A 26,345-nucleotide genomic window follows, 5' to 3' on the forward strand; every position below is an offset into this window, starting at 1 on the left:
ACCGTACCTTTCACATGTTCAATGGCTAAAGCAGGAGCGGGAGAAGGAGAAAAAACCAAAGAGGAAAAGAACAATGGTGTTAGAGCGATTGCTTACCCTGTCAAGCTCAATATCTACGGGTCGAGGTGAGGATGCCTAGTGGGCGGTGGACTGTTTCTTCATTGCAGTTGAATCATGCCGCTGGTTGTCATGCTCGTAGAATTAATTGAATAGGTAGTTTCTCCTGGGGAAAATCGCATCGATGTGTAAGCATTGTCTTGATTCTTTCACTTCTTACATCTTGTAAGAAGAAGCGCACAGTTCTTGCAACCAGAACGAAGTATGCTATGAACGGTCTAGAATCATCAGACTTTCATGATGTATATTGGAATCTCAGAAACACAAAGCACTATGCTTATGAAACATCCATCTCGTCCGTTACCAACTGCCCGACCGGCACAACCGTCTCACTGGTTATCAAGCTCCTAATAGTCTCACTCTTGATCGCCGTTGTTCCCCTCCTAAACCCATACTGGCGCTCTTTCTGCACCCGCTGGTTCGGCATCTCGTAGTTTCGCAGCATCTCCGTCTTGTCCTTCGTGACGATGCAGACGTCGACATTGGAACCGGAACCGAGGTCGTTGAATATACCTGCGCTGATGGCAGCAGCCACTAGCTGGACGGCTTCCTCCCTCTGTACAGGTATCAGGATTCTGTCCTTTTACGTTTTAAGAAACAGCGCACGGTCATGTTCGCCCTCCATGAGCTCTCAAATACTGCCATGGCCGCCAAGCTTCCGGAGCCCATAGTGACATACGGCAGCTTATCCGTGCTTCCATGAGGGTGGATAGTATACAGCTGCGGGCCAGTTGGGTCCACGCCGCCTAATACGAGCGCAGCTCCCACATGTCCCTGGTAGCGGAAGAGGTACTGCTTCAGCATCGTCATTGCTGTTACGACGCGCGGTTGGCGCCCGGTGGAGAGCGCGTGCAATGCCATGTTCGAGGAGATCATCGCGGTCGTATACTCAGTATCAGCTGCCGTACCAGCACCGCAACACCGGATGTTGTCTGTGATGTAGTGGATCTACACGCATGTAAGCTATTGAGCATGACTAGAGGTGTCAAAGACTGAGAGCACACCTTTTCGCAGTTCTTGTCCGCAACGATTGGTCCTTCAGTCGCACGAGTATCCGCTCCAAGCACGATTCCATCCGCATATACGCATCCTACGATAGTGGTACCGGTGCTTGTTGCCTTTGGAAGCGGCAGGCCCTTTGCCTCGAGGAACGCGTTTCTGGAACAGGATGAGCGCCTGTCTATTTCCCAGACGATCGTGCATACCTCCGTGCATTGCTAAAGTCGAACCCACCTTTCCTGAACACGTCGACGGACATTTTGACCTCTTGAACAAACAAATGGAAAGGAGACTAGTACTGCAGGTATATGCGTTGCGCAAGCCCTTCTGCTCAGCCCTGGGAAGGTTACGCGTCGCCCCAGTTGGTACACGGAGGCATTCCATTCCACGTTTCACAGCCACAAGAATGATAATCACGTTCACTCTAGCCTCACTGCGCACAGCCATCTGAGCCAGGAGACAAACCCGTTGCGCTCCGGCACCTATCTGTCCTTCAACCCAAACACTCTGTGCATCGCAACTCGCAGAGCATTATACTCTCTTTCTCTCTGTATCCACCAACTACCCCCAAACTAACACTCAAAGCTGGAGCCGTCATCAATGGCCAATAGCTGGACAAAGTCCTTCTCTGCTGGGTGCGCTGCGTTTGCACAGAAGAGAGGGGCGCGCTGATAGGGTTCGATAGCCTCGGTCAGATCAACCTCAGCAGCGTCTCGAGCGGCGCCAGTAGGATCGCGAAGGGCTTTAACAACTCCGTTCAGGCGACGAGGTGCGCGTTTACGGCATGGGTTATGAAGTAACGGTTTAATGTTCTTCATGTAGGGAACGCCTTGGCCAAATCTCTCCTGATGACATCACCGAGCTTCCGGCAGGTGCGCGTGCACTGTTGTTCTGAAATGCAGCAACCCGCTGAATCTATGCTAAGAGTACAAGGAACTCGAGTCCCGCGTTGATGCTCTACGCACAACGCACCTGGCTCTGCTCAAGATCACCCAGGCATACGGGACTGAGACCTACGACTACCCCACGCAAATCTCTGAGAGCGTCAGCGAGTTGAGCCAGAGCGTCGCGCACAACCTGACTGCATTTGCGGCTACTAATCTCAAGGTAGGCGTTTACCTCGGATTTGTGCAGCTATTCTAACTTGGGTGACGCGTTAGGGCACCAATATTCCTGCTCCCCACGTGACGCCTGCGGTGAAGGTCCCACCCAAGACTTTGAACCACGCTCTTTCCCGCGCAGCTGGTGTGGGTGCCGCTGTGGAGGGACCCGATGAGCGGCTGGGGAAAGCGCTGAAGATCTACGCCGAGGTGAACGAAAAGGTTGGCCGACCTTTTGCCAGCACCGGTTGGTCGCTGATTCTATCCGCCCAGATCGGAGACGCTCGCCTGCAGCAAGATCACACTATCCGTGAGCTCTTCCTCACCCCATGGCAGGCGACCCTCAGCACCTCCCTCACCGTGGCGATGAAAGCACGGGCGGCGGTGAAGCAGTCGCGTCTTGAGCTTGACGCGGCTAAGCAGGGGTAAGCACCAGCCACTTCAGGCACTAATGAAGGGAATGCCGAGGGTTGATGGTCAAGTTACTACAGGATGAAGAACGCTTCTCCCCAACGGCAGGAGCAAGCACGTCTTGAGGTTGAGAATGCGGAGGACGACCTCGTCCAGAAGACCGAGGTCGCCATCACCCTGATGAAGACACTCTTGGATAACGTATGTTCCATCTCTCCAACATTTACAAGGATTCCCCTATATTGAATCACTCAATAGCCCGAGCCACTCAAGAACCTCAATGAGCTCGTCAAGGCCCAGCTTGTCTTCCACAGCACCGCAGCCGAAGCACTCCAAGGCATCCAAGGCGACATCGAAGAGCTGACCGTTGCCGCAGAAGGCGACTACCGGAAGTCGCGCGACCACTGATCGCTCTGCTCCTCCATCTTGCTGCTCGCCTCCTCCCAGGCGCGCCGGACGTTCTATCAAGTTCATGATCCTGTAGTCCTGTCTGTGACCCAAGAGTATCCCTTCCCAGTCGTTCGTTGACTGTTCCATCTCCCCGTTCCCTTATCTGCTACCGTTTTGCTCTAGTGCCTGTATATGACCGAACGTATCGCTTTGCAACCCAGAGCCTATATTCACGAAATGAGATCCCATTGCGAATCTTCACATGCATAGTCCGCACCCCGCTACAAAATGAAGACTTTCCGAATCTCAGCCCCAATCGCAACACTCTCCCACTCGCTTCCCTTCCTTCTGCCCATGAGATCACCATCGCCTCCGATGACGTATCCCAAGTAAATCTCGGCCCTTATCTTGATCAGCCTTTTTCACCCGCGTCAGACCACCACTGCTCAGAACATGACCTCCACTACATATCGTGAACAAGGCCGGAACGGCTCCTCAGACAGTCAACCTCGTTGATCAGATTCGCTGATCAGATTAGACAGTGACGTTAAGCTCACATTTGAAAGTGTGGAAGGAGTAAAGAAATTACGAGAATGCATGCACACCGATGCGATTTTCGCGCTAAAGGAAACAACCTATTAATGAATTCTACGAGCTCTGCAATCAGGTGCATTCATTCGACTCTAGGCACTCCAAAGTTCGTAGCCCACTGAGCAATCTCATCTCGATCCGTGGATATTGGGCTTCGTGGCGTTGACAAATGCTCTCGCACCTTTGATCGTTTTGGCTTTTCGCGCTCTTGCTTCAGATACTGAACATATAAGAGATACGGGTCCTCTGTGTCGGGAATCGATTCCTTGAATTGCTCGAAGACCTCTTCCGTGAAAACGTTGACCGCCCAAGGCTCGCCACGAACGAACTGGGGTTCCACCCAGGCAACAACATTCTCCGAAGACTCAATTTCCACTAGGCACTGCCATAATCCTGGCCGATCGGATGTACCTTTCACCGTATCGATAGAATATGGATAGCACCGAGCAAAATCGAAAAACACAAAGAAAGGTGACGGCCCATGTATTTGCAGTATGTTCCTTGGAGACAGGTCGCCATGATGAGCGCCACAAAGATGCAGGCAATAAACACAAAGAGCAAGTTGCTCTAGCTTCAAAATAACACGTCGGATTCTTCATACCCGATTTACGGTGGGAAATTGACGTACTAAAGGTTTCCTCTTGAGTCGACTCTCCATCGAGTAGAACGAGCCATCGACCATGGCTTCATAGTCTCGTTCGAACGAATCGTCTTCGATGTATTCCATCACATGCCCAACAACAATCTGGCGGCATGGGAGCTCAAACTACAAGACGATGAGTTTGGTCAACGCGAAGGAGGATTAGGACGAACGCGATAAAACCCAGACGAGTGCGGTAACAGAAGGCCTTGCAAAGCTCTCGCCTGTTCATAACCCCAAGCTTCGGACCCAGAAAGTGTCACAGCGGACCATATGGCGTAAAATTTGAAACCATGTTTGTGGGTGCGAGGGAATAAAGCTTCTTGAAAAGGCTTGGAGACCCGGGAGGTGCACTGTAGCGAGCCAGACTTGTACCCATTTGTTCTTTCCGCTCTGCAGGTTAGGTGTTAAGGTTAGAGAAATAGTCTCTGAGTCTTCGGCAGGAAGTAGTCGGGGTCGAACAAGAGGCGTATAAGGAAGTGCTGCAAGAGCGGCGTCGGCATCGACAGCAGAAAGCGGTTTTTTGTAACGAACGATCGTTCGCGTGCTATCCAGCACAATGTTACCAGTCAACGGGTACATTTTAGTTTCTTTCTTGTCTAGTTCCCATTTTTCCATGTATGCTTCAAACGAGGCGGCGCCTGCCATGAGCTTTGATAGGATGTGGGAGTGTGTGAAGCTGCAAAATCAGACGACCGGCATCGCGGGTCCTCCCCGGTCGTGACTCCTTCCAGTTCCTTATAGTGCAGAACCAGAGACGATCAATATTCCCACTCAGCATTTGACGTGTGAATCGAGAGAACGATGCGAGTGTTGCGTTCCATGTCAGTTGTTTTGGAGGAGAGAGCCAGAGACAGGATTCGTACTTTCTGGTTGTTTTGAAGCGGAAGGATGCAATGCGGCGACCGACACAATCAAGATGCGACTTCCACGTCGATTCTCATGAATCCGTCACCTTCCTTGTTACGCGCTCTGCTTATTTTTCCACTACAACGAGTTCTCGTCTCGTTCTTCTTACTTGCCGCGACTCCCTGCCTTCCTCCCAACCCTTCTCAATGAAAACAATTTGAGCGCTCAACACAGATGCAAAACCAGCCGGTCAGCGATGAACAACCAGCGAACGACGCCTCTGGTGACCGAAAAGGTGCACCGACTCGGGCGGTGATCGCGAAGAAGGTTGGCAACTCCGTCGATGACCTGCGTGCTGCTTGGAAGGATCATTGGGTGAAGTGTCGATGCTCCTACAGGGAACGCGATCGGCCATATCTCTCCCGATGACATCACGCAGCTGCCGGCAGGTACGCACTAATCCTGCTCTCCAGTACCCCAATGTGCTGAATTCGTTTTGACAGTACAAGACACGCGAGTTCCGTGTCGATGTTCACCGCACGAAATCATTCAGCCATACGGGAGCCAGACCTTTGACCACCCCACGGACATCTCAAAGACCACCGGCAAGTTCAGCCAGAGCGTCGCACACAAACGGACTGCTATCGTAGCCAACGACCTCAAGGTACGTTTGGGCTCGGAGTGCTGTAGTTGTTTGGATCTAAGGGACGCGTTAGAGGAGCAATACGCCCGCCCCGTATTTGATGAACGAAGGTCCGGCCTAAACTTTGAAGTAGGCCCAACTGCTATGAGTTCTCCTGCGGAGGAATCTAGAGCGCGGATTGGCAAGGGGATGACGGTCTCAGCCGAGGTGAACGAAATCGTTAGCCAGCTTTCGTCAGCATCGCTCAGAGACTAAGACTAATGCTCTGTTCCTAGATCACACCCACCCGTCAATAACAAGAGCGCTTCCTCACCCCTCGTCACACGACCCTCAGCGCCTCCCTCACCGTAGCGGCGAGCCTCTTCACGCGTTCATGAAGGCAAGATATGTTAAGCCTGAAGAACGTTACCCTCCCCAGGGGCAGACGCACGACGGACTTGGTCAAGCTGCACTAGTACTGTCCGGTTGCGATCTTGCCGGTAACATATATGGATCTATCCATCTGTATTCCAACTAGCCTGCAACTCCCAGCAAATCCTCTCGTTGTCTAATCGCACCCGCTCACTTTGTTTTTCCTTTCCTTTCGGCCGGTTAAAGGGCTTCATCCCATTTGTCCTAGTAACGTCAGAGTAGAACCGGCTCCGGCAAACTGTTACCCATCCCTATTCAGTCATGTGCATATTCCATTGACGCTTCCCGAGGACTCTGGCTGACTGATCGTTCTCCCCAACATGCTTCTGGTCAAGTCGGTCCGTGGAGATCCAGCCTCCAACCTCCACACCGCCCTCGCACCTTCCTCTCCAGCACGACCGCTCGTCAACTGCAGGCCCGGTCCGCTCGAGACCGTAAACGTGACCGAGCAAGGTTGACGCTCGTAATGTTTACCCGAACTTACACGCGCACAGATGAACGATCTCGCAACGCGTACATCACAAGTTGCCGCTCAGAACCTCAACAGGAGTTGCGGAAGGGAGAATAGGGGGAAAATGAATACATCGCTTGGACGTTAGTTGATCCGACCCGCTGTGGACGCGACTGGGTTGCCACGACATGGGCGGCAGAGATCGGGTTGTGGATAGAAAGAAGAGATACGGTCGTGTCGGACTCCAGCATGCGTTGATGGTGAGAACGTGCCGGAAGCGAGGAGGACGGGGACGGAGGCGGGGATAATTACTCCGATTGGTTGCCGCGGGACCGAACGCTGTCGTTGCGGCGTATACGTTCTGGCAAGGGCGCGCCGGTGTTTCCCGTGTTGCTGAGAGATAGATCGGATGAGGGATTATGCTGCCAAGAAGGATGATACACATTGTACATTATTGATATTGATTGAGGTGGTGTAAGAAAAGTACGTTGGGGAAGGTGGGTACGATGCCTTTTTGAGAATGAGTGATCTGGGAGTCGGGTAAGATAGGAATGAGCATGTTTTGGTTCATCTAGAGTATTGCCAATATCACAGTACTAGTGACAAAGGCTGGAGGAGCATAGATGAGAAAAGTGAAGAGGATTGACAGCCGGCGGGAGATCACTCATCCTTCATCGCTCATCTGATGAGCCTTGCCTCGGAGATATACCTCTCCCGCTCAAGGGGAAAAAAAAAACACAGCCATCCCACGCGCAAGGTGGAGGGGCTAGTTAGTCTCCTTATTTTGTCCCTGACCGTGACCACCGCACATGAGAAAGCGTGTGAGCGACATGGTTGACGGCCTGGGGGAAAAGAGGCGCCCAACAAGGCAGGAGATACTAACACGGCTTGGATGATCTGTCTATCCTTCGTTACCCCGTGAGCAGCCTTCCGTATCGCTGTACTCCGTTCCCCTTTGTTGTTCTGACTGCTATCATTCAGGTCACGCATTTGCAGCTGACGTCGATACCCCCACAAGCGATACAACATCTCTTGGCTCACTGGAACGGGTTTACTCCCAGTCAGGCCCTCACCTCAAGTGCACGACTGCAGAGGGAGGAAGTAGAGGGAGGACATTTCATCCGGCCGCGAAGCCGTAAGGTCACATCGCAGCAACTCGCCTTCCTCTCCGGCCGATCCTAGCCGCCTTCGTCCTTCCATATCGGCCACCATTCAAGGATCATCAGGCGATTTCTTCCTTCCTCTTCATCCCGCTGCAGCTTCTCCCACCCCGCCGGCTGCGAGCGCTCGACATCCTTCAACAGATTCGGCCGTTCTCTCATCCGTGTCGACACACTCTGACGAACTATTCCCCGTCGGAGCATCATCAGTCGCATCACAAGACAAGACAGGACGCGGCAGGCGACATCGGGGCTTCAAGGCTTAGCCTGTTATTCTGTCAGAGGAGGATAAGTGGTGAGGCACATCCCCTCCACTGCCTTGCTCATCCTCTTGTCTACTCTGTCACCACAGTGCTCTGAACGATTGACGGTCGACATGGATCCGTTCTTCACCCCTCCATCAAAGGGATTCTCTATCGTTCCTCCCTCGTCATACAGCACGACATCCTTTCGATCCCCACCCTCACCTACATCAACACTCTCCGCTTCTCCATCTCGCACCCCCTTCTCTCGTTCCCCATCACCAACGCAGCCATCCCTCCCCCCCGAGCTGCTTGACCAGATTCTGTCATTCATTATCCACCGACCGTCTCTGGTACGACTCTGCCTCGCATCTCGCACCCTCCGTACACTAGCACAACGTTACCTCTACCGCTCACTCTACTTCGGTCCTCCTCTCCGCACCGCCCAGATATGCCGGACCATCCTTCGCACGCCCTCTCTCGGCTCCCATGTACAATGCATCGAGTTCGCACTGTATCACGACCTCCCGTCCATGGCATCTGACAACGCATTCCGCACCGTCCTCTTTCCCCCTTATCTGCGTCTCGTGTTCCGCGTGTTCCGCGTTCTGCATCGACTCAAACAACTCCGCTTTTGTGGACAAGACGGCAACCTGCACATCTTTGCCAACCTCGACCAGTGTCCATTCGAGTTAGAAACACTCCTCCTCCTCACCGTCGGACCCTGCGACTCAAATTTCCTCTACCACCAGCCGGCAGTGCGACAGCTCAAGATTGCAGCGCTCATGGCAGGAGACTTCGTCACGCATACAAGCCCCGTTTTCTCCCGTACCGAAGTCTTCCCCGCTCTACGGGAGCTAACGACCTCCTGGGCTGTCGCGCTCCGTCTCGTACCTCGCAGACCAGTGGAAAAGCTCGCGGTAATAGACTTCGTCACTAATGCTTCTCTGCGCGCTGGTCTGCCGCTCATCGCCCAGTCATCAGCACCAAGCGAACTGCGGTACATCGAGCTAACCGTGCTAGAAGCGTCTCTCGAGCTCCTTGGCCTGCTCGCCGATTCCCTACGCGGCTTACACACCCTCGTTATCCGCGAAAGACGGTCAGGCACAGTAGCACTCAGCATCAGCGCAGCACACGACCCGTCACTACACTTTCCCTCCTTCCGAGCACTGCATACACTCAAGCTGTTCAAGCTTCTCCTTCCTGAGAAGCTCAGTTTCCCGGATCGAGGGTGGAATGCGATGGTCCAGCGACTAGGGCAGGCAACCCAGACGCTGAGGTTCATCGCTCTGGGAGTCGTGAGTGCTGGAGATGGACAAGAACCATACGGAACGCTGTACTACGAGCGGCGTCGATTCAAAGGAGCGGGGAGCGTCTTAGGCGGTGCAGGGCTGCTCTCGAGCACCACTCCGGGAACAGGGGCGATAGGAGCGAATGGGAAAGAGCGCGAAGTACCGGATATATGGGACATCAAAGTGAGACCGGAGTACGCATGATCCTTCGTGGATTGATCTGGGAGGCAGAATGAGTACGTCCGATGGTCTTCGACAGGGAAGAGGACGAGGATCGACTGCTGATCCTCGGTTTAGACTGGATCCTCGGTTTAGACTGGATCCTCGGTGGGGCTCGAGATGAGAGAGAGTGACACGGTTCGCATATGGTTGGGGTACTATTGGTTGAGAGTGCGCGTTGGTCGCACAACTGTTCTGGCACGAGTCGAACATCGCATCCCCGATTGCTCAATATCAGTTCAAAGACATTCCGCAACTCCGTCATTCCCATTTTCTTGCCGAGCATGTTCATTTCATAACAATATGTGTGATTAACGATATCCAGAGTTATGGTTAAGTGTGTTGCTTGTTTGTCAAGATACTGGAAGGTCTTGCGGAAAGGCAATGTTCACCTTGATAGGTCAAACAAACAAGAATCTGATCCAGACAAAAGCTTCCGGTAACTGCTGCTACTGTACCTTTCTGCGCAGTCTTTATGACAACCTATGAAGAATACCGGAAACAATGGGAGCTGGACAGAAAAGAAGCTAAAACGTACCCGCTGACTCGAGGCGTTCCACTGACTGGCACACGAACAATTGTCCCTTATGACATCCCCGTTTCCACTATCGACGTGGATGCTGCCCTCGCGGTACTTCCTCCTGCGCCTCCTGTTCGACCCCGACTACCTCCTACGGATGATCCAGAGACTGTTTCTCTAACTCTAACTACCAGCTTTCAAACCGGAACGGACAGATGGGCACAAGTATGGCTGGCAACGACGCCGCAAAAGCGCCGGGTCGTCGTCAAACTTTTTCAAGAAGCTTTGTTCCCGCGCACATACAAAAGTGGTTTCGAATGTTATGCCAGTTGGTCTGCTGTCGCACTCTCCGGGGTCGAGGCATGGGGATATGAACAGGCTAAGGCTTTGCAAGGCCTTTTGTTGCCGCACTCATATGGGTTCTATCGCGTCCGTCCACACTTTCCCGTCCGCTGCGCGTTCAACAGTCTGATTGCATAGTAGTTTGAACTCCCGTGCCGCCAGATTGTCGTTGGCCTTGTGATGGAGTACATAGAAGGCCATTCTTTCAAGCGAGACTATGAAGCCATGGTCGATGGCTCGTTCTACTCGATGGAGAGTCGACTGAAGAGGGAACCTGTGGTAGGTCAAACTTTTCGCTGGGAATCTGCCTTGAAGAAGCTGACACGTTCTTTTGAAGTTACAGCAACTCGCACTTAGTGTTTATTGCCTGCATTTATGTGGTGTCCACCATGGCGACTTGTCTGTCAGGAATATAAAGCAACTCCCTGGGCCGTCCCCTTTCTTTGTGTTCCTCGACTTTGCTCAATGCGCTCCATATACCTTCTACACGACGTGGAAAGGCAAGCCGGATTGTACAGGATTATGGCAGTGCCTTGGAGAAATTGAGTCTTCGGAGAATGTCGTTGCTTGGGTGGACCCTCCTTTCGCTCGCGGCGAACTTTGGGCCATAAATCTTATCAATGAACAGGCCCTCGCGGTGTACAGGCGGTCGGTTAACGCTGTTGAGAGACCGTAGAGGAAAAGATCAAGGTTCACAAAAGAGCGTATCCCTACCCCACCGAGTTCAATATCCACGGGTCGAGGTGAGGATGACTAGTGGGCGGTGGACTTCTTTCCTAATTGCAGTGGAATGGATGCAACTGGTTGTCATGTGCGTAGAATTCATTAATTACGTGGTTTCCTCTAGGGGAAAATCGCATCGATGTGCACACCCTTTCTCGATTCTTTCACTTCTTCTCCATCGTAAGTTTAACCTCGCCTCCACCTTCAATTTAAGCAACCAATATGATGACTGGCGAAATTGGTCGTAGGAGGATCCGTTCGGGAGGCTAAGCGCGGGTAAAGAGCGAAAGAGTCGTGGATAAATACTCGGAAGCGAGGGGTCCCTCTCTTGCGGAGCAGTAGGAGGGAAGCGAGTCGCAGAATGTTCAGATGGACGTTGAGATGAATATTCCCTAACCATTTCGTGCCGAAGTGCGAGAGGCCATGGTGCATACCTCCGCGGGGAGATCACTAACGACACGCCCTTACACGTCAGACGCTGATTGGGAATGATCCAACACCAGGCCCGGAAGTGACGCGGATCGGCGCTACGCGCCGGGCGCGCAACTTGACCTTCCAGCGACGAATTGAACTCTCCTACTTCCTGCCGTCATGGCAATAATCGAGTCCTATGAAGCATACATGAAAAATTGGGAACTAGACAGAAAAGAAGCCAAGATGTACCCGTTGACTCGTAACATTGTGCTGGATGGCACGCGAACAATTGTTCCTCACGAAGAGCCGCTTTCTGCTGTCGATGCCGATGCCGCCCTTGCGATACTTCCTTATAAGCCTCCTGTTCGACCCCGACTACTTCCTGCCGAAAACTGGGAGACTATTTCTCTAACGTTAATACGTAACCTGCACGGCGGGAAGAACAGATGGGCACAAGTTTGGGTCGCATCATGCCGCCTCCCTTGCACACGGGAACAGCAGCTGGTCGTCAAGCTCTTTCAAGAAGCTTTATTTCCCCGCATGTTCAAATATGATTTCGAAGATTATGACGAGCGGTCCGCTGCGTCCCTGTCCGGGTTCGAGGCATGGGGTTATGAACAGGCGAGAGCGTTACAGGGCCTGCTGTTGCCGCACTCATATGGATTCTTCCGCGTCCGTTCTATTCCCCTTCCTCGGTGCGCTGACCGATCTCATAGTCTTGTAGTTTGAGCTTCCATGCCGCCAGATCGTTGTTGGGCATGTGATGGAATACATCGAAGGCGATTCGTTCGAACGAGACTATGAAGCCATGATCTATGGCTCGTTCTACTCAATGGAGAGTCGACTCAAGAGGCAACCTTTGGTTCGTCAATTTCCTGCGAGTAATCTGGCGTGAAGAAGCCGACGCGTTGCTTTGAAGCTAGAGCAGCTTGCTCTTAGTGTTGATTGTCTGCACCTATGTGGTGTTCATCATGGCGACCTGTCTCCCAGGAACATACGGCAACTCCCTGGTCCGTCGACTTTCTTTGTGTTTTTTGATTTTGCTGGGTGCTATCCATATTCTATCACTACGGTGAAGGGTACGCCCGATCGAACGGGATTATGGCAGTGCCTTATAGAAATTGAGTCTTTGGAGAATGTCGTTGCTTGGGCGGAACCCCAGTTCGTTTGTGGTGAGCCTTGGGCGGTCAACGTTTTCACGGAATCTGCCTTTCAGCTATTCAAGGCATCGGTTCCCGACACTGAGAGACCGTACCTGTCAGATGTTCAGTGGCTGAAGGCAGAGCAGGAAAAAAGAAGACGATCGAAGGTGCGAGAGCGTTTGTCAACACCACGAAGCTCTATATCCACGGATCGAGACTTGGATGTTTAGTGGGTTACGGACTTGTAGTGATTGCAGTGGAATGGATGCAAATAGTTGTCGTGTTGTTCCTCGTGAGCAGAAAGTCTCCACCAGGTACACGCACTCTCGGGATTCCGTCACTGCTTTCACCCTTTCGAATTGGAACTAAACACCACTGTCTACTCTGATCATCCAATGTGATTGGCGAGGATAACCTTAGGAGCCATCTCAGTCTGGCTCACGATATGCAGTGGAGGTAAAGCTCTGATCAGCAACGGTGGTTTAACGCGGGTGAAGAAGGCTGATTTACTTCCGATAACTCGTCGGACGCGTGTGCCAGTGTTATGCATGGGGTTGAGATTCGGAAGTTTCCATTTTGTAGAGGGACGCCATGGACGACGCATGTGAAAATTCGCAGTGATCTCATTGCAAAGCGATACTTTCGGTCATATACAGGCACTAGAGCGAAACGGTAGCAGATAAGGGAACGGGGAGATGAAACAGTCATGGAAACGGACACTCTTGGGTCACCAACAGGACTACAGGATCATGAACTTGATAGAACGTCCGGCGCGCCTGGGAGGAGGCGAACAGCAAGATGGAGGAGCAGAGCGATTAGTGGTCGCGCGACTTCCGGTATTTGCCTTCTGCGGCAACGGTCAGCTCTTCGATGTCGCCTTGGATGCCTTGGAGTGCTTCGGCTGCGGTGCTGTGGAAGACAAGCTGGGCCTTGACGAGCTCGTTGAGATTCTTGAGTGGCTCAGGCTATTGAGTGATCAATATGGGGAATCATTGTGAATGTTGGGGAGATGAAACGCACGTTATCCAAGAGTGTCTTCCTAAGCGTGATGGCGACCTCGGTTTGCTGGACGAGGTCGTCCTCCGCATTCTCAACCTCAAGACGTGCTTGCTCCTGCCGTTGAGGAGACGCGTTCTTCATCCTATACTATCCAGCCCATCAACCCATGTATTCCATTGATGAACGCCTGAGGTGGCACATTCCTGCTTGGCCTCGTCAAGCTCGAGACGCGACTGCCTCCCGGCCGCGCATACCTTCATTAGTGCGGTGAGGGAGTGCTGAGGGTCGTGTTCCAACGCATGAGGAACCCTCAGGAATCTCGGGTTCTTGTTGTGAGCAGGCGTCTCCAATCTATGCGGACAGCATTAGCCACCGAGCGACGATGGTGAAAGTTGGCTAACCTTTTCCATCACGTCGACGCGAGACCGTCAGCGACTTGTCGATCCCCTCTCCGGGCTCCTGCAGCGGCGCCTACAGCGGCTGGCCGAGACAGAGTCTGCTTCAAAGATGTAGGCGGGACCTTGTGTTTGGTCGTCAAGTTCGGGGCTGGTGCTCCGGCGCTCTTACGCGTTCCTCGGACCAAGAATACCCCCACCGACCTGGGGCAAATCACGCCTTGAGGTTGTTGGCCCGAAAGCAGTCATTATGCGCGACGCTCTGCTTGGACTCGTTGACGATCTCTGAGAATTGCACGCGATACTTGCAAGTCTTGGTTCCGTATGATTGGAGGATCTTGTGTGCATAACATAGACGCGAATCTCGAGCGGCTTGTACTATCAAAAATGATCCAGCGAATTCGGGTACTTCGGCGCAGGTTTAGTGCGTACATGTCGGCAGTTACGTGATGTCATCGCGAGAGATTTGGCCAAACCCGATCTTTGCATCGTTGTTCGGCCACCAGAAGTGTCACCCGCGGTTGTCTCTCGCCGATCGGCCAATTCATCATCCCAGTTGTGCGCTCAATGATCTTCATTGAGAAAAGTTCGGGGGGGTGGCAGGGGATGGCACCAATTGAGGAGAAGGCGACGAGTACATGGGCAAGTGAACAATCTGCAAGAGGGAGTTTAATATCGACTCAACGAACAAGGCCGCTCGCGTACCTCAAACGTCCTCCCCCACGCGCTGTTCTGACGCTGGCGCAGTGGCAAAAAGAAGATACTCTTCTGGTTCGTGTCCTGCTCTCGGGGCATGCTTCACTGGATACAGCTTGTCGTCAAGACGAAAGCGGGGAGATTGACGATGACCACGAGTAGGTTAGGGGATTACCAGGTGAGGGTGGCATACTCGGGGCTGTAGGGCTGCCATTAGATGGTGCGTGAGCAAGGTCGATGGTTTGAGGAGGGCTTTCGACAAGGAAGTCGCGTCTTGATCGCGTCGGTCGCCGCATTGCATGCTTCCGCTTCAAAACAACTGACATGGAACGCAACACTCGCATTCTCTCGATTCACACGTTAAATGCTGAGGGGGAATATTGATCGTCTCTGGTTCTGCACTATAAGGAACTGGAAGGAGTCACGACCGAGGAAGACCCGCGATGCCGGTGGTCTGATCTTGCAGCTCCCACCTCCTATCAAAGCTCATGGCAGGCGCCGACTCGTTTGAAGCATAAATGGTAAAATGGGAACTGGACAAGAAAGAAGCTAAAATGTACCCGTTGACTCGTAACATTGCGCTGGATAACACGCCGGATTGTCCAGGATTATGGCAGTGCCTCGAAGAACTCCAGTCTGCGGAGAATGTCGTTGCTTGGGCGGAACCCCAGTTCATTCGTCACGGACCTTGGGCTGTCAGCACTTTCACAGAAGACATCCTCGACCTATTCAAGGGTTTTATTAATGCCACTGAGAGACCATATCTCTCACATGTTCGGTAGCTGAAGGAGGTGCGGTTGAAGACGGGAAAAAGATCAACGGTGACACCACATGTGCCCACACCGCCAAGCTCAATATCCACGGATGGAGAGGAGGATGCTTAGTGGGATACGAACTTCTTAGTCATCGCAGTGGAATGACGCAAATGGTTATCGTGCTCATCGAAATCGCTAATATATACTGTAGCAGGTTGTTGCCTGGGGCGAAAATCGCAACTGGTTGCACGCACTCTTGTCATTCCGTCACTTATTCTGCGCAGCAGAACAAGGTACTGTAGGTCTACAAGGAGGTCAAGTGTAAGTGAAGATCGATGAAGAACAGTCGTGATGGACCTGTATGAATTGTCGGAGGCAAGGGTTCTCTTTTACTTCCTATCTACCGTTTCGCAGTGCTAAATGCGTCTTGGTCGCGACCGTCGCCATTGTACATACCTCCGCTGCACCTTACATCTCTCTCTCTCTCTCCTCTTAAACGTCAGATGCTGAATGGGAATGATCATCTCCGTATCTACACTTGGGAACTGGGAGGAGTCACAGTTAGGGACGACGCGCTAGGCGGGTAGTCTGACCCTCCAGCCTCGAACTCTCCTTCATCCCATCAAACATCATGACAGGCGCCGCGTATGAAGCATACATCAAGAAATGGGACCTAGACCGAAAAGAAGCTGAAACTTACCCGCTGACTCGGGGAGTCCCCCTGGAAGGCACACCATCGACCCCTCACTTCAAATACCCCATTGCGGCCAACAATGCTGACGCCGCTCTTGCCCTACTTCCTTATCGGCCTCCTGTCCGACCACGATACCTTCCTATCGAGAACAACCAGAACATCTCCCTGACGTTGAAACGGAGCTTGCAGACAGGGAAGGACAGATGGACACAAGTATGGCTCGCATCGGTGCACCTCCCCGGCACCAGTCAGGAACACCCAGTCGTCGTCAAGCTCTTTCAAGAAGCCTTGTTCCCGCGCACAGACTGGGTTGAGTTTAAACACTACTACGCATGGTCTGCTTCTGCTAGCTCTGGGCGCGAGGCGTGGGGATTTGAGCAATTGCTGCCCTTGCAAGGGTTACTGTTGCCGCACTCATACGGGTTCTATCGCGTCCGTCACTCTTTACGCTGTTCTACACTTTCCCCGTCTGATTGTGTCGCAGTTCGAGCTTCCGTGCGAGCAGATCGTTGTTGGTCATGTCATGGAGCATATTGAAGGCCATTCGCTGGAACGAGACTATGCAGCTATGATTGATGGCACGTTCTACTCGACGGAGAATCGACTGCAAAGGGAGCCGATGGTTCGTTACTCTCCATGCCCACGGTCTGCATTCAACCCACTCACGGTTTTTTGAAGCTCCTACAGATTGCACTCAGTGTATATTGCATACATCTCTGCGGTGTTCATCATGGGGATCTGTCTGATACCAACCTAATGCAACTTCCTGGGCAGCCAACTTTCTTCGTTTTCTTCGACTTGGCTCGATGCACCCCACCTTCCATGCGTCATTTCGGGAAGCCGGATAAAATGGGACTATGGGAATGCCTGCAAGAGCTGGAAGCCACCAACAATGTCATCGCTTGGTTGGAACCAAAGTTGGTGAATAAAGACGCTTGGGCGGTGGACGTTTTCACCCCCGCCTCATTCGATCAAATAAAGTCGTCAGCGCACATGCTTGAGAACCGTTTCCTCTCCCACATCCTGTGGCTGAAGGAGCAGGAGGAGAACAGTTCATCAGAGTAGGTCAGACATGCCCGACGCGACTTCTCATCACCAGCAGTGTTTGCTTGCGATGTATCTTGGCGATGTTGCTGTGTCACTGTGTTACATATACAGAATGATAATGTATTTCCTGGTACTAAGAGCCTAGGGAGATGTCCTGCTTAGACTGCTCCCGTGTGTCTTTGACTTCATCAATAGCGTGCCTCGTAGGACAACATGCACGTTTCATGTTCGCTGCGTTCCTTGCAAACCTGCTGCACCAAACCGTCTGCTTTTCGCGCGTCAGCCAGTGCTTAGTGAATGATCGCCTTCCATGCATATGCTTCATTAGCTAGGGGACGAAGAGGAGTCACAGATACCTGCCCTCCGCGACCGGCTGGTAGTCTGACATTCCAGCTTCGACCTCTTCTACTTTCTATCAGGCTTCATGGCACGACGCAAATCCTATAAAACATGGATGAAACAATGGGAGCTAGACAGGAAAGAAGCCGAAACCTACCCGTTGACCCGAGGAGTCGCCCTGCATGGCACTCCAGCAACTTTTAACTTCGTTTATCCGGTCAGCATCATCGATGCCGATCCCAGCCTTGCGCAACTTCCGTATCGACCTCCTGTTCGACCCCGATACCTTCCTATCGAGAACAACTAGAAAATCTCCCTGATGTTGAAACGGAGCTTACAGACAGGGAAGGACAGATGGGCGCAAGTATGGCTCGCATCAGTACAACTTCCCAGCACCCAGCAACAGCACCCGGTCGTCGTCAAGCTCTTTCAAGAAGCTTTATTCCCGGAGATGGACAGATACGACTTTAAATACTATGAGGAAGTTTGTGCAGCCACAAGCTCTGAATTAGAGGCATGGGAGTTTGAGCAGGCGAAACCTTTGCAAGGCCTGCTGATGCCGCACTCATATGGGTTCTATCGCGTCCGTCACCCTTCACCCTGTCCTATCCGCTCACAAATCTGACTGGTTTTCAGTTTGAACTTCCGTGCGAGCAGATCGTTGTCGGTCATGTCATGGAGTATATTGAAGGGCATCCGTTGGAACGAGACTATGAATCCATGATCGACGGCTCGTTCTATTCTGAAGAACGTCGACTTATGAGGGAACCATTGGTACGCTGCTTTGCATAACCGTGGTCTTCATCCGAAGAACTGACGCCTTGTTTCGAAGCTTCTACAGCTTGCACTTAGCGTTTACTGCTTGCATCTATGCGGCGTGCATCACGGCGATCTGCTGCCCGGCAATATATTCCAACTCACTGGGCAGTCCAGTTTTTTCGTGTTCCTCGACTTTGCACGCTCCTCTCCGACTTCTATGGATCCTTGGGGCACAGCGGATAGCATTGGATTATGGCGGTGCCTTGAAGAATTGGAAAGCTGCGAGGATGTCCTTGCCTGGGTTCTATCACAGGTTGAGGATAAAAAGGAGGCTTGGGCGGTGGATGTTTTCACACAGAACACAATTAAGCAACACAAGGCTTTAGGGGATTTTGCAGAGAAGTCGTACCGCTCTCAGGCTGCATGGCTGAAGAATGAGCAGGAGAAGCAAAGATGCATTAGCGTAGGAGATACGGCGCCGATCTTCTCCCACCCTACGGATACGTGAGCACTCTGCTTTATTATTGCTTCTACGTGAATACAGGATACTTAGTAGCATTGTACGGGTCTGGTTCTTCTGATTCATCTAGTTGATCTAGTTGATGATGATATGCGGATGCACATATTTTGCTCTTGTCTGCTTGAGTCTTGTTGATTAGAGGAAGTCGCCCAGCTGCCAAGCTGTTCCTCAAGCCTGAGATTCTCATCCCCACTCATTTCTCGAGTCCAGCCCTATTTTTCTTGATTGTCTGCCTTCCGAGTAAGCCATCGCACATGAGCAAGATGCGGACACTCTCCCTCGGGCGCCGTCAACTTCAGCTGCCCGAATGCGTCCGGCGTGTACAAGCCTTCTGCCCAAGGCTCGTGATGATCAAACTGCGGTTGCCACCAGGCAATGAGGTTCTCGGCACACTCTATTTCTTGAAGGCACAGCCAGAGTCCTACATCATCGGGATCGCCTATATCAGGATCCACGAATCCGGAGAATGGAGCGCACTGTGCAAAGTCGAGAAATACGAAGAAGCTTGGTTGTCCGGGAAGTTGCAATACGTTGCGGAGAGATAGATCGCCGTGATGGACGCCGCAAAGATGGAGACAATAAACACTAAGCATGAGTTGTCGCAGCTATGAAAGCATGGTTCAGCTTTCCAAAAGCAAAAGCAATTAGTGACTGAAGAAGCTGCGTACCAATGGTTGCCTTTGAAGACGACTTTCTTCGGAGTAGAAGGTGCCGTCGATCATACTAACATAGTCTCGCTCAATCGAACGTCCTTCAATGTGCTCCATAACATGGCCAACAACGATCTAGTCGCACGGAAGCTCAAACTACAACACGATCAAATTAGGAAACACACGCACAAGTGAAAAGGTGACCTACGCGATAGAACCCATATGAGTGAGGCAGCAGCAGGCCTTGCAAAGGTCGCGTTGTTCGTAACCCCATGCCTCGAATCCAGACATTGCCGCAGCCGACCATTCGCAATAGTATTCAAAATCAGATCCGTTCGTTCGCGGAAACAGTGATTCTTGAAAGAGCTTGACGACGACCGGGTACTGCTGCTGGGTGTCAGGGAGGTGTAGAGATGCAAGCCAGACTTGTGCCCATCTGTCCTTTCCAGTCTGCAAACTAGTTGTCAATGTCATGCAGATACTTGCAGAAGTCTTGGAGAGCAGAAATCGAGGTCGAACATCGGGTCGACAAGGAAGCACTGCAAGAGCGGCATCGGCATCAATGACCGTGATGGGGTAATCGAAAAGACCAATTGCTCGCGTGCCATATAGCGTAATACCTCGAGTCAACGGATACGTCTCAGCTGTTATTCTGTCCTGTTCCCATTTTTTAAAGGAACGTTTCGTAGTTTGCCATAGGGAAGGGTTAATGAGAGCGTTTGATGGAGCAATGTGTGTGGGGCTGGTTTATCCTTGTTTGGCAAGTGCCCGGAGTGATCCCTGGCAACCTTCGTGAACGCATCGAAGGTAGTAGAGCAAACAATATATAGCATGGGGATGGGTACAGATGGCGCGGAACTTGTCTATCACACAGACCTCCACGTCCGGTGTATCATGATATCGTTTTCAAGTAAACATGAAACACCCAGTAGCATAATTTGCATCTTGTAACCGTACATATACATCGAGTTGGTACCAAGCTACATTCGGGCCAAATATTCTTCTTCAATAGCCAATCCCCAGGTCGCTTAGTTCATCTAACCAGACATTATCATTCCAAGTCATTGATTGTTAGATCCAACGACCCAAACCATTGCCAAACTCCAGACTCAATCTCGCTTCTACACCAAAGCCTTCTTCGGACCACGGCTTAGTTCGTTGCGATCTTCATATTCACACTCTTCGCCCTCGTTAACTGGTCGAACCCTACCCAACCCAAATTCAGCCTCTCCCTCCCCCGAAACCCGGTGTAAAGACTCACCAAACCGGCTCAAACTCACTCCCCTTCCGGAGTCCTTCACCCCTGTCCACGCCAATGCCGGGTCGAGATAATCGCACCTATTCGCATATACCGTTCCCGTTTCAAGTTCCTCGACAAAGTTGTTGAATACCGCTTGCGAGGCGGGAAGAGAAGTCCAGATTGATGCTGTGAGGCCGTAGGGGGAGTCGTTCATCAGCTTCAACGCTTCTGCGTCGGAGGAGACTGATTGGATGCCGACGACAGGACCGAAGGTCTCGGTCATCATTACGTCCATTTCTATCACCCCTTAACTTGCATCATGGTGGGATAGCGGCGGGGGGCATACCGTGGTTAACATCAACCAGCACCATAGGTGCTACATACGCGCTCCCTTCTTTAGCTATTACGAAGGGCTCTTGGGGTACGAGCTGCCTTGCGCCTTGCTTGACAGCAGCGGCGACTTGTGCTCGTATGCGCGACGCGGATGCGACGCTTACGACGGGGCCTAGCGTTGTCGATGGGTCCAGGGGATCGCCGAGGACATACTTGCTGCAGAGAGCGACAAATTGCTCTACGAAGCGGTCGTAGAGCGTTTGATGGACATATATGCGCTGCAGATACGATGTGCGGTGTCAGTGAGGATAGATGGTAGAGGGAGGGGGAAGGGCACCTCGATTGCGCAACAGCTCTGGCCAGAGTTGAACATCGCCCCATCCACAAGCTGCTCTACCGCATACCCCAGATCCGCATCTTCTCGCACATATGCCGGATCCTTCCCCCCCAGCTCCAAGGCCACACCTTTCACCCCTACGTTCTGCTCGTTGCTCATCACTGCTGCCCGCTCTACAGCTTTCCCCCCAAGGACAGAACCGGTGAAGGAGATGAAGTTCACGAGGGGATGGGCGGAGGCGTGTGTTACGAGCCCGGGGGTCAGGTGCAGTACTTGAAGTGCCTGTGTGGGAAGGCCAGCGGCGAGCAGTGTCGAGGCAAGGAGTTCGGCGGTGAGCGGCGTTTGCGGTGAGGGCTTCAGGAGGACCGTATTACCCGCTAGGAGGGCCGGTAGGACGACGTTAATCATCACAAGGTATGGATAGCTTACAGCCATCAGCTTCGATCGCAGAATAGACAAGGGACGTACTTCCAGGGAGCGACAACCAATACGACGCCCAGCGGTTCCCGCTTGATGTACCGATGAAATCCAGGCTTATCACTTGCTGTCAAGTCTACGTCTCCTAGACACTCCTCTGCAATCGAGAGCATATACTCTGCACGCTCGAGAGTGCCTCGTACTTCCCCTGCGGTGTAGCGGATTGGGCGTCCCATCTGCACGGATAGCTCTTGAGCAATTCGATCTTTTTGAGCCTCGAATTCCGTCTTCAAGCATCCTTCAATGCTGGATGGCGTCAGGCGTGAAAGAGCGCACCATGAACCTCCTCCCAATACCGATGCGATCTTCCAATGGCACCTTACGCCAAACCTTCTGGACACGAAAAGACGCCTCGATGGCAGCATCTATATCTGCCGCGCCGGGGTATTGACGTGTGACAACGGGCTTGAGCGAGTGAGGTGCGATGGTTGTCTGCGTTTCTGGCATGGTGAGTGAGATAGGGGACGAACAAGAGCAGGGAGCCAATGGCTAAGGGATCGTCTGAGCAAACCATATATATTCTCGTCCTCTAGCACGGTCCAAATTGTACCAGAACAATATCCATGTGATGCAAGAATAAAATTGTCTTCTGCTATCGTTCTAGGTAGACCTAAGTGAGCAAATTGAAGGTGTATAGCAACAATCCCAGGCCTTGTGGTCTACAGCCTCGTCTCTACTCTCCTCCCTATAGTTAACTAATCAGTTAACCCGAGTTCGCTCAATGCACTCAGCCCAAGAGCGAATAAGTGTTTTCGTGCATCTCTGGCTGCTATCTGCTTCACATGTGCCGCAATATCCTCTCGAAAAATAAGCCTCACACGCTTTTCCGCTGCAATCACAGGTGTTTGGAAGTGAAGCATATAGCAGAGATCGTAGTCAAACAGAATAACCCGCTGACAGCAGAACGCGGCACAGTATCTGGGCTAGGATTCAGATTACCAGCTTTGCATTGAGAATGACATACAGACTTCATGAGCTGCATCATGACATTTTTACGAATTGATCGACGGTCCTTGTCAGCATGCATTCGATACTCATATGATTGGTCGGTGCCGTTTCGAGGACCCGTAATCTCATGAAACCCTGCATCATGCACATACGGTGGTTTCTGCACCAGACTTTTAGCCAATGATTAAGCTTGGGTACAGAAGAACTATACTTTATCCTCCACGATACAGAGTGCATATTGAGTGGGTGCCTGTTCAGCATGGGTAAGAGTACATCTATCACAACTGCTTTGGTGCCACTTACCGGGTTAGCACGGTGTCTGGAACATTCCTTCCAGTCATAGTTGGATTGATATCGTACATCTTTCCGGAGTGCAACGAGAAGCTGATCAGACCTCCCACCTACAAGAGAAATAAGATAATATTCAAGGGCAACTCTGAGAAAGTTGAGATATACCATCGGTAGTAACTTCTGCCTTCCATTCAACTCTCCATGTAGAACCTGCACATCTCAAAACGGAGTTGAGGGCCTCCCGCACAGGTTGGTGAAGATTCATATAGGCCATTTTCCTGTGAAGAGAAAGTATGAGTATTGATGAATCGCAGTAAGACAGGGCGACAGGGGTAAACTCACGCCTCATCTTCTTCACTATACGAAAAAGACTCTGTGGCTTGTTTGTCAAGAAAGTATGGCATCACTTTGATGCGAGCTTCAAGCCATTGCTTGAGGGTCCAGTATTCAGTTTCAAACTTCCGTGATGTGATGAGAGAGAGGTGCCAGTTCTCGAACTTCCTAGTATGTTCACTTTTTGTGGAGGGGTTAGAAGCTGGCTCTCCGTTCGCAGTCAAGGAAGGTGCAGGTGTGTCATTGTTTGCAAGCGAAGTTTCAAGAAAGCCGTAAAGGTCCAAGAGTGGATAAGGGCTGAGGGCAATCCAAGATGGATTGTACGTGATACCATGATTATTGAGCTGGTAATGTGGAGTTCGGATAGGCTGGAGTGGTGCAGGTTGAGAATGAAGAGACATCGCGTCCAAAGTGTTGTGAGGGCATAGCTCATGCATATGATGCACCTCTTATATCCTCCAACCGCGTCAAAGCCTCACAATGACATAAGCAAAACCAAAAAGGAAAGACATACCGACACTGCGTCATTCCCGTCTCTTGGCTAGAAGATATCATAGCAGCTTAAGAACAACCGGTTGATAAGGAAGAAGCGCCAAGGCTGAATTAAAATAGATAGTTAATCTGGGTTCATCAATGGTTGCTCTATGCGCCATTTGGCTTGACCCAAAATGAATGGATATGTTTCAGCATTGTTCCGGTATTGCTCCTAAGTTACCATGAACAAGCGGTCGGTAAGGAAGAAGCTCCAGGGGGCTGTAACATAGACAGTTAACATGCGGTCATGAAAAGAACAATTGTGCAGCATCTTGTTTGTCTCATTCCTGAGTTAACGTGAACAACAAGCAGTCGATAAGGAAGAAGCGCCAGGGATGCATCCACATAGAGAGTTGAAATCATTCATGAAAAGAACGATTGCTCCTGGTGCTGTTCCATGTTCCGGTCGCATTCCCAAGTTACCATGTATGCTTCAGCAACGTTGCTATCTGTTTCTCTTTTCAGAATATAGAAAGCAAAAGTTGTGGCTTGGCAAAGATCTTGAATAGACAAAGGATATCGATGACAGCTGCCTGACACTCAGGCATAACAAAAGCAACTAATGAGACATTGACGACAAGACACCTGATAGGCAATGCAGCCAACACCAACGAACAGATCGGAATGTTTTGAGAGAAGCCATGCTCCAGGCAATTAGTGACAAAAGACGCATGAATCCCCTAGCTCGTGAGAGTAGGGTTCTTCTTACCTGGGTCGACTCGGCATCAAAACGCTGACAGTAAAAAGGATATGGTAACTCCATGGAAACTTGTTAGTTTCCTCTTTTGTATTTAGATTCCGTGTCATCAAATCGACATAAGAGCTAGGGTCTTGCCCGGCTAGTACAAAAGGTCGTCTCATGTTCGCAGGAGCTCGAACCTGACCCAAGATTTGCATCCGTCAAGGTCAATAACGCAGTCATGATAGGATAGCAGTCCTGGGACCCCGTGATCTTTGTAACCGCTTGTATGCATCCCAAACGGATGCATTCTCTTGTCGAATTATTCATTTCAAGACCTGGGTACCAAGGTCCCAGGAATTGTCATCATACCCATACCACCACGTCACCGCAAACCCCGATACAATGAGCCCATATTTCAGCCGACAGAAAATTGAGAGAGCTATAGCGGAAAGGAATGCAGACAGAATCATAGCGGAAAGGAATCCGTTGAGGGAGGGTACTCTGCTGAACGGGACGCGAGCGTCTGGTTTATTCGATCAAGAAGTTTCACCCATCGATGTCGATGCTGCTTTGGCAGTACTTCCCTATCGGCCACCATTCCGACCTCGACTTATTCTCGACGAAGAAGACGAGAGCATCTCCTTGTCGTTAACGCGTGGACTACAGACGGGCAAGGACAGATGGGCACAAGTCTGGCTCGCATCTGTACACATTCCCAGGACCACCGAACACCCTCAGGTTGTTGTCAAGTTACTTCAAGAAGCATTCTTTCCCCATCCGGGTGATGACATTGACGACGACGACTACGTCACCGAAGGAGCTTCTTTGCACACTCCTATAGGAATATGCAGAAATGAAGCATGGGCATTTACGCAGCTGAGACCTTTGCAAGGTCTACTGCTACCGCACTCCTATGGCTTCTATCACGTGCGTGATCTTCGTGTTTATGTTGTGAGTTTGCTAACCTAAGTAATATAAAGCTCGAACTTCCCTGCGGCCAGAACGTGATTGGACATGTCATGGAGTACGTTGAAGGACATGCGCTCAAACGAGATTATCAAGGGATGATCGACGGCTCCTTCTATTCGGCAGAGAGACGGAGTGAGAGCCGTGCTGCGGTATGTGTTTTCCATGATCAAAATTCTACATTCGAGACACCAACGCTTTCGCAGGTTGTACAGCTTGCCTTCAACGTGTACTGTCTACATCTATGCGACGTTCATCATGGCGACGTATCTCCTAACAACGTACTACAAATACCTGGAAAGCTGCCCTTCTTCGTGTTCCTCGACTTTGCTCGAGCTTCCGCGTATTCCGACATCATGTTTGGGACGATGGACGGTTGCGGCTTGTGGACGTGCTCCGAAGAATTGGAATTGGGCGAGACTTTCTGTCCTTGGATGGAGGATGCACTGGTTAAGCACGAACCTTGGGCACTCTCCATATTAGGTGATCTCAGTTTAACCCGGCAGCTCAAGCACACTATCCCGGGCGCGGAGAGGGATTATGAAGCACAAGCGATGCGGCTGAAAAAGAGCCAGGATGAGAAAGGTCAGAACGAGGTGCATTGATGGCTGAACTACGTAACCCCATTCACGAAGGCGTACTGTTGTTGTCTAGTACCGGTCATAATATCCATCAATGTCCGCTTCATGTATTT

At 51.5% G+C, this 26,345-nt stretch overlaps 11 protein-coding genes across 11 annotated transcripts; 6 read left to right on the forward strand and 5 right to left on the reverse strand.

Moving 5' to 3' along the window:
- Positions 1-348: 348 nt before the first annotated feature.
- On the reverse strand, positions 349-1,431 carry DACRYDRAFT_24634 (20S proteasome subunit). Its single transcript, XM_040773766.1, has 4 exons — positions 1,323-1,431; positions 1,122-1,275; positions 724-1,065; positions 349-673 (listed from the first exon to the last, which is right to left on the reverse strand). The coding sequence occupies exons 1-4, from the start codon at positions 1,373-1,375 to the stop codon at positions 395-397; spliced, it is 828 nt and encodes a 275-aa protein (XP_040625011.1). The 5' UTR covers positions 1,376-1,431; the 3' UTR covers positions 349-394.
- A 169-nt stretch (positions 1,432-1,600) lies between these two features.
- DACRYDRAFT_24635 (uncharacterized protein) lies at positions 1,601-3,263 on the forward strand. The gene is made up of 8 exons (XM_040773767.1): positions 1,601-1,751; positions 1,802-1,885; positions 1,939-1,988; positions 2,042-2,223; positions 2,277-2,438; positions 2,490-2,641; positions 2,699-2,828; positions 2,886-3,263. The coding sequence occupies exons 1-8, from the start codon at positions 1,717-1,719 to the stop codon at positions 3,033-3,035; spliced, it is 945 nt and encodes a 314-aa protein (XP_040625012.1). The 5' UTR covers positions 1,601-1,716; the 3' UTR covers positions 3,036-3,263.
- Positions 3,264-3,650: 387 nt separating this feature from the next.
- DACRYDRAFT_24636 (uncharacterized protein) lies at positions 3,651-4,701 on the reverse strand (the record flags this gene model as incomplete). The annotated part of the gene is made up of 3 exons (XM_040773768.1): positions 3,651-4,179; positions 4,237-4,374; positions 4,422-4,701. A coding segment is annotated over one exon (417 nt), but the record flags the coding sequence as incomplete, so codon positions are not given.
- A 630-nt stretch (positions 4,702-5,331) lies between these two features.
- On the forward strand, positions 5,332-5,861 carry DACRYDRAFT_111096 (uncharacterized protein; the record flags this gene model as incomplete). Its single annotated transcript, XM_040769172.1, has 4 exons — positions 5,332-5,449; positions 5,496-5,546; positions 5,601-5,761; positions 5,814-5,861. The coding sequence occupies 4 exons, from the start codon at positions 5,332-5,334 to the stop codon at positions 5,859-5,861; spliced, it is 378 nt and encodes a 125-aa protein (XP_040625014.1).
- A 1,610-nt stretch (positions 5,862-7,471) lies between these two features.
- DACRYDRAFT_24637 (uncharacterized protein) lies at positions 7,472-9,827 on the forward strand. The gene is made up of 2 exons (XM_040773769.1): positions 7,472-7,519; positions 7,584-9,827. Exon 2 carries the CDS (start codon positions 8,538-8,540, stop codon positions 9,498-9,500), a length of 963 nt encoding a protein of 320 aa, XP_040625015.1. The 5' UTR covers positions 7,472-7,519; positions 7,584-8,537; the 3' UTR covers positions 9,501-9,827.
- A 163-nt stretch (positions 9,828-9,990) lies between these two features.
- Positions 9,991-11,053, forward strand: DACRYDRAFT_111098 (uncharacterized protein; the record flags this gene model as incomplete). Its single annotated transcript, XM_040769173.1, has 3 exons — positions 9,991-10,464; positions 10,519-10,656; positions 10,715-11,053. The coding sequence occupies 3 exons, from the start codon at positions 9,991-9,993 to the stop codon at positions 11,051-11,053; spliced, it is 951 nt and encodes a 316-aa protein (XP_040625016.1).
- A 2,418-nt stretch (positions 11,054-13,471) lies between these two features.
- On the reverse strand, positions 13,472-14,299 carry DACRYDRAFT_18212 (uncharacterized protein; the record flags this gene model as incomplete). Its single annotated transcript, XM_040771341.1, has 4 exons — positions 13,472-13,621; positions 13,677-13,802; positions 13,910-14,006; positions 14,223-14,299. The coding sequence occupies 4 exons, from the start codon at positions 14,297-14,299 to the stop codon at positions 13,472-13,474; spliced, it is 450 nt and encodes a 149-aa protein (XP_040625017.1).
- Positions 14,300-15,120: 821 nt separating this feature from the next.
- DACRYDRAFT_24638 (uncharacterized protein) lies at positions 15,121-15,584 on the forward strand. Its single transcript, XM_040773770.1, has one exon. It carries the CDS (start codon positions 15,265-15,267, stop codon positions 15,526-15,528), a length of 264 nt encoding a protein of 87 aa, XP_040625018.1. The 5' UTR covers positions 15,121-15,264; the 3' UTR covers positions 15,529-15,584.
- Positions 15,585-20,501: 4,917 nt separating this feature from the next.
- DACRYDRAFT_24639 (NAD-aldehyde dehydrogenase) lies at positions 20,502-22,407 on the reverse strand. Its single transcript, XM_040773771.1, has 6 exons — positions 22,174-22,407; positions 21,889-22,124; positions 21,421-21,844; positions 21,097-21,361; positions 20,772-21,047; positions 20,502-20,716 (listed from the first exon to the last, which is right to left on the reverse strand). Exons 1-6 carry the CDS (start codon positions 22,342-22,344, stop codon positions 20,661-20,663), a joined length of 1,428 nt encoding a protein of 475 aa, XP_040625019.1. The 5' UTR covers positions 22,345-22,407; the 3' UTR covers positions 20,502-20,660.
- Positions 22,408-23,050: 643 nt separating this feature from the next.
- DACRYDRAFT_18214 (uncharacterized protein) lies at positions 23,051-23,870 on the reverse strand (the record flags this gene model as incomplete). The annotated part of the gene is made up of 4 exons (XM_040771342.1): positions 23,051-23,095; positions 23,149-23,246; positions 23,302-23,414; positions 23,479-23,870. 4 exons carry the CDS (start codon positions 23,868-23,870, stop codon positions 23,051-23,053), a joined length of 648 nt encoding a protein of 215 aa, XP_040625020.1.
- A 1,192-nt stretch (positions 23,871-25,062) lies between these two features.
- Positions 25,063-26,334, forward strand: DACRYDRAFT_118878 (uncharacterized protein). Its single transcript, XM_040770680.1, has 3 exons — positions 25,063-25,612; positions 25,666-25,803; positions 25,858-26,334. Exons 1-3 carry the CDS (start codon positions 25,088-25,090, stop codon positions 26,254-26,256), a joined length of 1,062 nt encoding a protein of 353 aa, XP_040625021.1. The 5' UTR covers positions 25,063-25,087; the 3' UTR covers positions 26,257-26,334.
- Positions 26,335-26,345: the final 11 nt, after the last annotated feature.

Source organism: Dacryopinax primogenitus (assembly GCF_000292625.1).
Source record: "Dacryopinax primogenitus strain DJM-731 SS1 chromosome Unknown DACRYscaffold_20, whole genome shotgun sequence".
In the NCBI taxonomy this organism is placed as follows: domain Eukaryota; kingdom Fungi; phylum Basidiomycota; class Dacrymycetes; order Dacrymycetales; family Dacrymycetaceae; genus Dacryopinax; species Dacryopinax primogenitus.

Bases quoted from the DNA above. Each gene is read 5' to 3' on its own strand.
- DACRYDRAFT_24634 (XM_040773766.1), bottom strand. From the start codon at position 1,375: ATGTCCGTCGACGTGTTCAGGAAAGGTGGGTTCGACTTTAGCAATGCA. The intron at 1,066-1,121 runs GTGTGCTCTCAG...ACATGCGTGTAG, and splicing joins CGGACAAGAACTGCGAAAAG to ATCCACTACATCACAGACAA. The intron at 674-723 runs GTGCGCTGTTTC...ATACCTGTACAG, and splicing joins CATGGAGGGCGAACATGACC to AGGGAGGAAGCCGTCCAGCT.
- DACRYDRAFT_24635 (XM_040773767.1), top strand. From the start codon at position 1,717: ATGGCCAATAGCTGGACAAAGTCCTTCTCTGCTGG. The intron at 2,642-2,698 runs GTAAGCACCAGC...TTGATGGTCAAG, and splicing joins CTTGACGCGGCTAAGCAGGG to TTACTACAGGATGAAGAACG. The intron at 2,829-2,885 runs GTATGTTCCATC...ATCACTCAATAG, and splicing joins TGAAGACACTCTTGGATAAC to CCCGAGCCACTCAAGAACCT.
- DACRYDRAFT_24637 (XM_040773769.1), top strand. From the start codon at position 8,538: ATGGCATCTGACAACGCATTCCGCACCGTCCTCTTTCCCCCTTATCTG.
- DACRYDRAFT_24638 (XM_040773770.1), top strand. From the start codon at position 15,265: ATGGTAAAATGGGAACTGGACAAGAAAGAAGCTAAAATGTACCCGTTG.
- DACRYDRAFT_24639 (XM_040773771.1), bottom strand. From the start codon at position 22,344: ATGCCAGAAACGCAGACAACCATCGCACCTCACTCGCTCAAGCCCGTT. The intron at 21,845-21,888 runs GTACGTCCCTTG...GATGGCTGTAAG, and splicing joins TTGGTTGTCGCTCCCTGGAA to CTATCCATACCTTGTGATGA. The intron at 20,717-20,771 runs GTGAGTCTTTAC...TGGGTTGGGTAG, and splicing joins AGTGAGTTTGAGCCGGTTTG to GGTTCGACCAGTTAACGAGG.
- DACRYDRAFT_118878 (XM_040770680.1), top strand. From the start codon at position 25,088: ATGAGCCCATATTTCAGCCGACAGAAAATTGAGAGAGCTATAGCGGAA. The intron at 25,613-25,665 runs GTGCGTGATCTT...AGTAATATAAAG, and splicing joins ACTCCTATGGCTTCTATCAC to CTCGAACTTCCCTGCGGCCA. The intron at 25,804-25,857 runs GTATGTGTTTTC...ACGCTTTCGCAG, and splicing joins GGAGTGAGAGCCGTGCTGCG to GTTGTACAGCTTGCCTTCAA.